The following is an 11,787-nucleotide window of genomic DNA, read 5'->3' as shown; positions in this document are numbered from 1 at the left end:
CATTCCGAACTTGGTTCTTTTACAGCTTCTTGTGAAACAAAAATCTTCTCGAGAGGTCATATTCAGTTAACTGATGTAGAACTGAACTAGCTTCATTCTGTTAAGAAAGATATAAAAATGGAATTTTTGGGTAAAATATGAAAATTGAAATCAGTTTCAGCTGAAAGTGTATAAAAATAGTAAATAAGACATTATAAGAGTGGCCAATTCCATTTCCAAAGAAGAATCATACCAAAGGCCTTCTTTCATCGATCATCTTCCCACAGGCAAGAAATTCAGAATGTCGACCTTTGTATTCATCTCGTTCCTCTTAGCCAATGCACTGTCCACCGTCAGTTCCACACTGCCCTCTCAGCCCGAACATATCTTCCTTTTGGCGGGGCAGAGCAACATGGTGGGCCGTGGCGGCGTCCACGAAGAGGCCGGCCAACGCTTCGTGTGGAATGGAATCGTACCTGAGGAGTTCAAATCCAATGACTCGATCATGCGGCTTGACGTGGACATGAACTGGGTCAAGGCTGAGGAGCCAATCCACGCCGCCATATACAAGATACAACCTGCTACGGGTCTCGGGCCTGAGATGCCGTTTGCCAAGGGGATCCTGGAACGCAACCCAAGCTATGGAACTATTGGGCTCGTCCCGTGCAGCAGCATAAGCAGGTGGCAGCGGGGGAGGTACGTGTATGGCAACTTAACGGCGAGAGCCGAGGCAGCAGTGAAGAACGGTGGCAAGATCGAAGCACTTCTGTGGTGGCAGGGCGGAGCAGATTCGGATAACATAAACAAAGCACACAAATACAAGGAGGACCTGACCAAGTTCTTCCAAGATATCCGAGCCGATCTTAAGTTGCCAGAGCTTCTAATCATTCAGGTAGAAACCATTCCTTCTTCGCCTTAGCCCCGCCACTCCTTACTTCAAATTCCTTCCCATTCTCATACTTACCTGTGATATCCACAGGTCGTGATACTGCCGGGGAGGAAACCATTTGCTAGTATAGTCCGAGAGGCTCAGTTGTCACTGAACGTTCCGAACGTGGAGAACGTCGATCCGCACGTCCTGCCTTTGGAAGCAGATGGAATCCATGGGACTGCTCAAGCCTAGGTTACAGTGGGCAAGCTTCTAACCAACAAGTTCCTCGAGGTGACGAGCAAGAAAACTACAACTCAGGTTTGTGGATTTCCCTTCTCCTAGATTTCGTACAATCAAAGTTCGATATGCTTGCCACAAACCGACGAACAAACTTTTCTCTTTCTGCAGTGACGAGGAAGCCATCGCATTACCATGTACTGAATTATCGAGGAAACGGTGCTCGCTATCCATCACATATCCATTAATACGTCAATCCGGCCCCATGAATGATGAAATCAGTTAGTTACTGTAATACCGAGAACTTTGCACTGAGATTTGCCAAGGCTATGAGAGACCTTATAAGCTAAATATGTAGAGAACATACACTGTCACATGATTTCATTGTTAATCCCATTGTAATGAGTTAATATATCTTCCTGACGCTTTTATATGTGCAAGATTTTCTCTTTAATAATCAATTAAAATGAGTTTTAAATTTACGAATCAATTTAACTAAATTATAGTAGAAATTTTAACAACCCGTGTTCGATTTTATTTGCATACTGAGAAAGAGTTTATAATGATTGCCCTTGTAATCTCGTATGCCCTAAGGCAAGTCAAGTAGTCTCCTGAACATGCAGAGACCACACTTTGTTTCAAGTTTGGCATCTTATCTTCGGCACCATTTCTCTCTCTCACATTATTGACCCGTCATTTTCGATAGATTGAACTAATCACAGTTTAGAAAATGAATTAAACTTTCATGACATAGTCGTTCTTTTTAAAATGTCGAATCATGATGATGAGACGAGCCAATTCCATGACAAGCTTAGCATTATTAATTTCCTTTTTCCTCAGATTCAGACGAAAGAAGACATTATTTCAAAAAAAAGACATTGTTTCAAAGTTGATTCGATTGGATTAAACATTAGTTATCCAGCTATAAGTTCAGAAAAGAAAAGAAATATATATATATATATATATATATAAAAGCTATATCATAAGAATCTAAGAAAAATATTGTTTATATGGCACATAGAAAATCCATGTTTCTATAACAATATAGCCGATTTTCATACATCATATCATAAGATTGGCTGATTGAACGTGCTGAGAAAGTTCCTTGCAGGACTTCCTATGGCGTACTCGATCTTAAGGGGGGAAAAGAGGATATAACTAAGGATTTGAAAGTGCAACATGCCAAGGTAGTGGTCGATCTTTTCTTGGGTAAATGTTGTGATAATTCCGTACTAATGTCCATTATTTTGGATTATAGGACCCCAGCAAGTTCCTTTGTCAGATTCAAGATTAAACACACATTTCGACAGGCCAACGCAGTTGTGGACTCACTCACTTGGACAGCTCGTGAAGACTTGCAAGTTCAGGAAGCAACTATCTACTTTGATTCTCATCCTGTTAGGGCACTAGACTTTATATTATTAGATTAGATGGGTATTAATACTATCCGTACTATTTGTACTAATCGACATGTCTCGATGAATCTTGAATAGTTAAAGTTTATTAATATTATTCCTTTTCAAGAAAAAAAAAAGTGCAACATGCGTGACGTACGTAATTTTAACAGAAATGGTGGCTGCCATTTTTTTTTATTCATTAAAAAAAAAAGTGGCAGCCACTTGTGATCTTCATGGGATCGATCGATTACACATTGATAAGTAACAAGAGTACAAGATATCCAGCTGTACCCAAAATAAAATACAATAAATTATTTCAAGTGAAACTATTGCTCGGCGAGAAATATTGGACCATAAAACAAATTTGTACCCTAAAAAGGCAGGCCTCTGTGTTTTCATATGCCAGATTATCAACGTCCACCAGTTTCTTTCTCTAGTTGAAATACCACTATTGTTGACCTATTGATTGAAATTTATTTTTTATTTGAATGAAGTATTTTCAGATAATTTCAAATCCCTGTAAATTAAATAAAACCCACCTACTAAAAGTGTAATTTGTAAAGTGTACCAATATGGTATATATATATATATATATATATAATATACATACTAATTGCTGCTTACGAAATACATGCTCTGTCCCACTGGCATTGACCATTGCTGCTTACGCCCCCACGGTTTCATGATTTCATTCATTATCACGGGACTCCTCTCACGCACTATATATATCTGTTGTAAGGTGATCTCCCCTCCATCCTCATTCCCACAAGAACTCATCAATCTCTTGCGTCCTTCCCAATTCTTAACCAAATCGTAGTACCGTAACGCGATACAATCAGAGAGGAGTAATTGTTTCCAATATTTACTTTGGTAAATCAAAAATAGGAAGAGTTGCGATAATGATTTTCGGGTTCCTTCTGTACTTACTTCCAAACTTGGCAATGGCTGAGCTGAGAGTCGGGTTCTACAATTCGACATGCCCTAGAGCTGAGGCCATCATCCGCGAAGTGGTTCAGAACAGGTTCAAAGCTGATCGCTCTATCACTGCCGCATTTCTACACATGCATTTCCACGACTGTTTCGTTAGGGTAAGTTCTCTTGATCTGATCGTCATCGATCTATATCGGAAAGATAAAGATCTATACGGTTGAGGTGCTATTTAGTTACAGTATACAATAGTTAAGTTATGCATCAGTCCCTAACGTACCTCCATACTCGATGACTTCAGGGTTGTGATGCGTCCATCCTCATAGACTCCACCCCGAACAAGCAATCCGAGAAATCCGCTGGCCCGACCCTAACTGTCCGGGGATTTGAAATCATCGATGAGGCCAAGAAAGCACTAGAGGCTGCATGCCCTTCGACGGTCTCATGTGCTGATATAATCACCGTAGCCACCCGGGACTCGGTCTCCTTGGCTGGTGGACCAACATATGACATCCCCACAGGTCGGCGAGATGGCCTGGTTTCGACCCCATCAGACGTGAACCTCCCGGGCCCAAGCTTCACGGTGCCGCAGGCGCTTCAGGCCTTCAAATCCAAGGGCTTCACACTCACCGAAATGGTGGTCCTTCTCGGGGGCCACACTGTGGGAGTGGCACACTGCAGGTCCTTCCAAAACCGCCTCTCGAACTTCCAAGGCACCGGGTTGCCCGACCCGTCGATGGACTCAGCCCTGGTCTCCCAGCTTAATAAGACATGTGGGTCGGGCACCGGCGGGGTGGACCCCACCGCTTTCCTGGATCAGGGGACGTCATTCATAGTTGATAATCAGTTTTACAGCCAAGTGCTCAGGAAGAGAGGGATTCTCCAAATAGACCAGGAGCTCGGGTTGGACAAATCAAGCACCGGGATCGTGTCAAAGCTTGCAGCAGACAATGCCGAGTTTCAGAGGAGCTTCGCGAGGGCAATGGTAAAGATGGGGAACGTCCAAGTTCTTACAGGAAATGCCGGGGAAATCAGGAAAAATTGCCGCGTCTTCAATAATCAGCGGCAATAGCAAGACGTGCACATGCACCTGCAATATCAACAATTAAAAAGCCCAAAGGGTCTGATCCATACCTAATAACATTTTCTCTTTCAATTATCAAACATTTTTACTTATTAATTCTTTTTTATTGCTTCGATTTTCGTTTTTTTTTATAGTTCTAATCGTGTAGGAGGCAAACGGGACTGCCTAAAAAGTTATAATCGTTAATCTGCTATCCATTTGTAGACTCTTTTTAGTGTCATATCAATGCTGTCTACTCTTTTTTGATGATATCTTTTTTTTTTTTTGATGAATTATCAAGGTTGTATACTCATATAGACCTATATATACTTATATATATATTACAAAGTTTTGTAAGATTTTTTTTCATACGTTCCAAAAGTCATAAAACAATAAGAGTTGACTAATTCTTCTTGATTTTTAGAAATATTACAATATATATATATATACTGTTGATAAAAATAGATTTTTTGTGGGATACTCGTTATACACAACACCATCGAGGAAAATCCACCAATAGGAGTAAAAAATTAAAAATAAAGAGGGGTAAAAGAGGCTATTTATCCATTAAAAATAATCTTGGGGGTCATATTGCAGTTGAAACGAACCGTTTAATCCTTCAAATTAGAATGACTGACCATATCTAAGGAAAGACTTTATGTTGTTCTTTGACTCAGAAGTAACAAATACAAGGAATCATTGGCCATACTCAAGGGAAAACTTAGCTCTGGCTACTCGATATATTTGAAGTAAGATATACTTATGGAAAGACTTAGATGTCGATCCTTGATATATAAGTAATTATATACTTAAGGATTGACTTAGATATATATGATTTCCCAAAAAAGGGAAAACTAAGCATGGAATATTCACACATTCGTGGAATGATTGACCATAATCATGGAATGGTTAAGGTGTTGCTCCTTGACGTGTGGCAAGACATTGTAATTTGTAAGATCGACTGAATGAATTTTGCGCCTGCCTCACACAAGCATATCATGCATATATACAAAACCATTCATGTCACTTTAGCTTCCCGCCCCGACTAATCCAATTCATGGATAATAGGCCCCGACTAATTCAGCTCGAGCCCGGTCGGTCCACTTAGAGGTAATCCCGTGAATTTTTTCCATTCACAAAACTCAAATCCGAAATCTTGTTTGAGGAGGACAAGTAACGAATCTCTTGAACTAACCTCATTTTTTTACTTTTTATTTCTCGCAAATAATACATCCAAACTATGTTTTATAGAGTAAAATGCAGTTTGCCCCATAAGCTTTGAGTCCAAAGGCAAAGTGCCTCCCGACCTTTAAATTTTTGCACCATACCCTCCAACCTACTTAAAAGGAAGTAAAGTGCACCCTGTCTACTTTTCCAATCACTTTTTCGGCCAAAGCTTAATTTGTTGATTTCATAATTCATAAAATAATTCTAAAGTTAAAAAAAAGGACGTAGAGAGAGAAGGGGGAAGATGCAAACTAGGCGCGATGATCTCTCTATCTATGTTCCATGATCCTCTCCCAAGCTTAGTCCAAACATGCTATTGCTTCCTCGTTCTCTCGTCCAAGGTCACTCTCAAGGATATGGAAATTGTGCATTTTGCAATTTCAATACTGCTTCACAGTCAGGATGAGTATTTGTTGTGCTAATGTTAACAACTACATGTGAAAATCGGGGCTTTATGCACATTCATCATATGAAGTTCGAGCAAGCAACCAAAAGATGAACACCCATATTGCCCTTGTTTCGATTAGCATAATCTCCCAAAATGAGGATCTAAATTGATGAGGCATGCAGATCACAAACATAGGGGAGCAGTAGCATGTATAAAGTGACAATTTTTTGCTTCATCCTTGCCAGAACCACCCATGGACGATAGAGGGAGAGACTTGGGGAGCGGTAGCATGTTGGGCCTCAGCTTGAGAGAGAATTCATGAGACACACAGAGATTTGGGGAGAAAATGGGTGGTGGTGGCGCAATAAAATTATTTTATGAATTATGAAATTAATAAATTAATCGTAAATTAAAAATTTGGCCATAAAAGTGACTGGAAAAGTAGATGGGGGTGCACTTTGCTCCCTTTTAAGTAGGTTGGGGGGTATGGTACAATAATTTAAAGGTAGGGAGGCACTTTACCTCGAGGCTCAAAGTTTCGGGGGCGAATTGCATTATACTCTGTTTTATAAGAAAAGACAGACACCTTAGCTTCATTCTTTGAGGGGGGGAAGCTTCACTCTCTTTCGAACATTTGATTCCCACAAAAAGGTTCATGGGTAGAGCCCATTAAGAAGCCAGACCCAATTCCATCTCAGTTTGATAGTCCATCACATAGCAAAGCCCAATATCATTCTCTCACCTAGTCATCATAAGACCGAAGAAACCATACTTGCTGGAAACTATTTTTTGCCAGATAAATTTTCCAATGGAATTTGAACATTATTTATCTTTTAGTTCATCTGTACTGACAATCGATTTCGAAATGTTTACCAATTACTGTATACTTACTCTTATTATTTCCATTGTCCACAATCTCTATTTTTTTTTTCCTTTTCCCATATAAAATAGAATCTCATTGGCTAAAATTATTGAAGAAATGTAAACCGCTTGAATATTCATATTTAAATGAATAATTTGAAAGACTCCGTTGAAATCTGAATCATAGAAGATAAATGCATTATCGTATACATCACAAAAGTCGTACTCGACACCCGAAAATTCATATATTGGGAGGTAATTAATTAATTAAAGAGATAACGATGTTCAAGACAAATTCAGCATGTAATACTATATTCATTAAAAAAAAAAAGCATGTAATCATATGCACTGAACAACCATAGAGAATGATTGGGCCGGCGGTGATTCCCCCGGGATCATAGGATGAAAAGCCCCACCCGCACGAATACAACCATAATTAAACATGGGAAATTCAAATGATGCGATATTAATTAGATTTCCTCTTCATTTTTATTATTTTTAATTAATAATTTCAAGTTGATGCACGATTGTCGTTAATCATCATCAGCTGCATGCATGTCTTCTGAGGAAGACAGTACTAATAGAGAAGATTTCGATAGATGCTTAGAGCAGAGACATTTAATAACACCAACTACTTTTCTTCTCCCATTATACTATCATATAATATATATATATATATATATATATATATATTCTAAACAAAAAAATGGCACTGATACTGAAATTTCCAAGTACGAGTGGTTAAAGACGATGTGATTTAGCATTAAGAAAAAGAGAACCATCACATCATATGGAAATTATGCATGGATAATATATATATGGATCAACACGAAATTTAATTTTCAATATCATTTGGTTCTTTCTTCGTACGTGAAACAGGAGAGAAATGTTATATATGATTTGTGAAGGAAATAGTAATTAGAGCATCGGCATAGTATATTTGTTTAAGCAAACTTTTAATGGAAGCGATTAATTCTATCTTTTACCGCAAATTAAAAAGAAGATTCCTTTCAAACTCCCTTTTTATTTTTCTCTTTTTGTCCTCTTACAAAAATGAGCGTACTTAACATGGGGTGATCAGGACTCATATATACATAACATGCATATATATGAGCAGCGATTTGTGATTGATGGAAATTTGATTATCTTTTCAAATTTCAATTATCTTATGAGCCTAAAAGATTTATAACTAGAGTATATGTATATGCACATGTGTAAATACCTATGTGCATATATATATTTACAAATTATTTACGAAACATATTGTAGCGGCGAGTAGAGAATTTTTTTCAACTCCCCACTTCCTTATAAAAAGATTATTTAATTCATTATTTAATTATTTCTTTAACTTTTTTCATCGTGTTCTTTACACTCTCTTGACAAGATATCCGATGACCAAATTGGCCACTTTGCCTAAATGATGATTATGATTAGACCAATTATTTCTAGGAACATTTAATTTCACCTTAAAAAAATTTCTCTTTTGTCCAGTGATTGTAAATCATCTGATTAAGACTTCGATTAAACGATCGTTCAACGTGGTCGGACCGGTGTATTTTTCCCCCAACTTTAAGCTAGAAATGTTTTTTTTTTAAATTACATCAAAAATGTTAGATATACAAATTAGCTTATTTATAATATTTTCTTTTTCAAAATTTAGATCTATATTGCAAATTGAAACTCTCATGTCCTTTTTTGACTTAATTAGAGGGATTAATTTTGGAATTTTTTTTGTACCTCTGGTATCTGATGACCTGATTAACATCGTACTAAACGTGATAAAAAATCAAAAGTTTGTATACTTTCATGGGATCGATATTAAGGATTGGCGAAGAACGAAGTAAAACCAATTTCAAATATAACCATAAAGGACTCTAAATAATACAATTAATTAACAACCATCAACTTATGAACACGTTGAAAGTAAATTAGTAAATTAATTTTGTATTCTTCGATCGTATTCGATTCGTAATAACGAGCGCGCTAATTTGGATGGAAAAAAATTAGCAAACTTTATTCATAAATAATTATTTGTATAATTTATTTTTGATCCATGTGCTACCAACATTATTACATAAATTGATATATTGTGAATAATAAATAATTAAACAATTCTAGACCGTGGCATCGCGCAGGATTTCGGCCTAGTTTATTGATATTATGGTATTATATCAGATTTAATATTCTTTATTTTGTTAGAAATACAATGATACACAAAAGAAAAGTAAAATAAGCCAAGATTTACGTACATAGCGTCAATTCGGATATATTTTGCAGCTCTGATCTATCTAATTAGTACAACTGATGATTCCATCCCTTAATTAAATGAAATCAGCACGTCATGCGATGCTCATTCGTACGCATAATTAGATAGCTAGATTGCTCACCGCGTCTTGCATATGACCTGAAAATTGGGGTTGTCATTGTTCACACCCAATTTTTTTTCTTATAAGCGTTTCCGATCGTCCGGAAAGAAATTGGAAGATCATCAGGACCTTAATTTGTTTGCTAGTGTTCTTTACGCGGGGCGTGAACCTCTTATTGATTATCAAATCAATACCAAATGTTTTGCAAAATGAAAATTTTGAAAAAGAAAAAAAATTAAAACAAGAGTCAATTTTACTTATATATATTGATAAGTTTATATCTTACAATAATTTTAGTCTTATAATCAAAATTAGGTTAATAATTTCATCTTTTTAATAAATTATTTTAATAATTTTGATCCATTAATGATGGATCATCTATTATAACATGAGTCAATTTTATATATATGTGTGTGTGTGGATTAAAACCCGTCCATCGAATCCTTGGGCCGAGAAAGTGGGTTTTTCCCGTCTGCAACCCCACTTTTTTTTTTTTTGTAATTTCTTTATTTAAGTGTTAAAAATCTAGTTGAATCATTAAGTCATCTCTTCTTATTTGTGACGTTGTAATGTTCTCATTTTGTTTTCAGTAAAGCATAGGGTTATGCTGGCTTATTTGATTGAGATTAATTCTCGCTCGGGCTTTGATTTGACTATGACTAATTAATGAATTTCAAAACCTTGCACTGCAAGTTTTCTTCCACTTCATATTAGGTATCATCACTTGTCTATTTCTTAATTTATGTATGAAAAACATATTTTAATTGGTCACCAATTTAAATAACCTCTTTTTATATATTTATGAAGTTATAAATATCATAATTTTTTCGGTAGAATGGAAGGTTATGCTATAGCCCAGTGACTAAGACTAATCCTTACTTGTCGTTCCCTTGGCCATGACGACGAGATGCATTTAACGAAATTTAAACCTTGCACTGCTAGTAGGTTTGTCCACTTAAATTTAGCAAGGTCACTTAAGCTTATTATATTGTAATCATGATAATCTATTTAGAGAGATCATTAAAATTAAAATTTACAAAAAGAAATACTAGCTTTATACTGTATGACATATTAATTAATTTAATCTTTTAGATACTAGATGATTTGCTAACAACCAAAAGTTTATAATATTTATTTAGATATATATGTAGTTTTATCATAAGTTTCACTTATACTTATTATTATTATTATTATTATTATTATTATTAGATAATGCTAATATATTAAATCAAAAGACCAAAGAAAAAGTTTTTTCAGCTAGCGACATCGCGCGATGGTTCTACGATGGAATAAATCATATGCACTGAACAGAAGAACTAAAAAAGGCATTGGGGTATGATTGCCCGGTGGTGATTCCCCTGGAAATATTGGATAAAAGTCAGCCGCACGAACACAATCATAATTAAACATGGGAAATCAAATTGGTGTACTAATTAAATTGCTCTTCAATTTCATATATTTTAATATTAATTTTATTAGGCGCATGTGAAATTATCATTAATAATCATCACCTACATTGCATGTCTTCTGGGGGAGCTTCTCCATTAAGTCTCTGTACATTTTTTCTTGCTACATTCAAGGGAGGTCCATCAATAAAACAACGGTTAATTAGAGAAGGATAAAAGAGACTTCTCATCATTAGCTAGAGATAATCTTCCACCTTGACGTGCGGCTATACATCGAAAGAGCGACTCCTTCCTTATCAAACCCTAAAACACCCCCCCCTCCAAAAAAAAAAAACAGAGAGAGCGACTGCATGAATTTCTCGCGCCTCGCACAAGCATTAATACAAAACAATGTCCCTTCAGCTTTAGGGTATTTCCCACACACATTGGTTTGTTACATAATGCTATGATTTCGCACACATCGAAACCATTGTAAATAGAGTTACGGTTTTAACTTGGACATATTTCATTTTTTAGTAAATCCCTAAAGAATTTAACAGTGAGAGGAGATCAACCGCTAATCACTATCCCTAAACATAACCTCACATATATATACGAGCATTACTTACCTTCGAATTCCCATGATATAAGGTGAGGTCGTAACCGCCAACTTATCTTACCCTACTCTTAAGTAATAATCCAAATCATGTTTTATAAGCAAAAGAAGGACAAGGCACCTTCATTAATATATCTCTTTTGAGCGTTTGATTTCCACAAAAGGGTTCATGGGCCGAGCCCATTAAGAAGGTAGGCCCAATGCCCGACGAATGCGGGAGGCTAATATCAGTGAGGTGGTCCATCACAAACCAAAGCCCAATATCATTCCCTCATCGAGTCATCAATATATAACACCGAAGAAACTATACTTGCTGGATAATGTTTTTGCCTGACTAATTTTCCAATGGAATTTGAACATTATATATCTTTTAGTTCATCGGGTACAGACAATCGATATCGAAACATTACTGTATTTGCAATCTTATTATAATTTCAAATGTCCACATTCATTTGTTTTTTCTCGTATTA

At 36.4% G+C, this 11,787-nt stretch overlaps 2 protein-coding genes across 2 annotated transcripts; both read left to right on the top strand.

Moving 5' to 3' along the window:
* LOC116205420 (probable carbohydrate esterase At4g34215) lies at window positions 1–1,577 on the top strand. Its single transcript, XM_031538029.1, has 3 exons — window positions 1–871; window positions 959–1,168; window positions 1,259–1,577. The coding sequence occupies exons 1-2, from the start codon at window positions 281–283 to the stop codon at window positions 1,100–1,102; spliced, it is 735 nt and encodes a 244-aa protein (XP_031393889.1). The 5' UTR covers window positions 1–280; the 3' UTR covers window positions 1,103–1,168; window positions 1,259–1,577.
* A 1,596-nt stretch (window positions 1,578–3,173) lies between these two features.
* LOC116203098 (peroxidase 44-like) lies at window positions 3,174–4,721 on the top strand. Its single transcript, XM_031534761.1, has 2 exons — window positions 3,174–3,572; window positions 3,713–4,721. The coding sequence occupies exons 1-2, from the start codon at window positions 3,384–3,386 to the stop codon at window positions 4,481–4,483; spliced, it is 960 nt and encodes a 319-aa protein (XP_031390621.1). The 5' UTR covers window positions 3,174–3,383; the 3' UTR covers window positions 4,484–4,721.
* Window positions 4,722–11,787: the final 7,066 nt, after the last annotated feature.

This window comes from Punica granatum, chromosome 4, assembly GCF_007655135.1.
Source record: "Punica granatum isolate Tunisia-2019 chromosome 4, ASM765513v2, whole genome shotgun sequence".
Lineage (NCBI taxonomy): Eukaryota > Viridiplantae > Streptophyta > Magnoliopsida > Myrtales > Lythraceae > Punica > Punica granatum.
The sequence above is the reverse complement of the archived record's forward strand: the minus strand, read 5'-3'. Positions and strand labels throughout refer to the sequence as shown.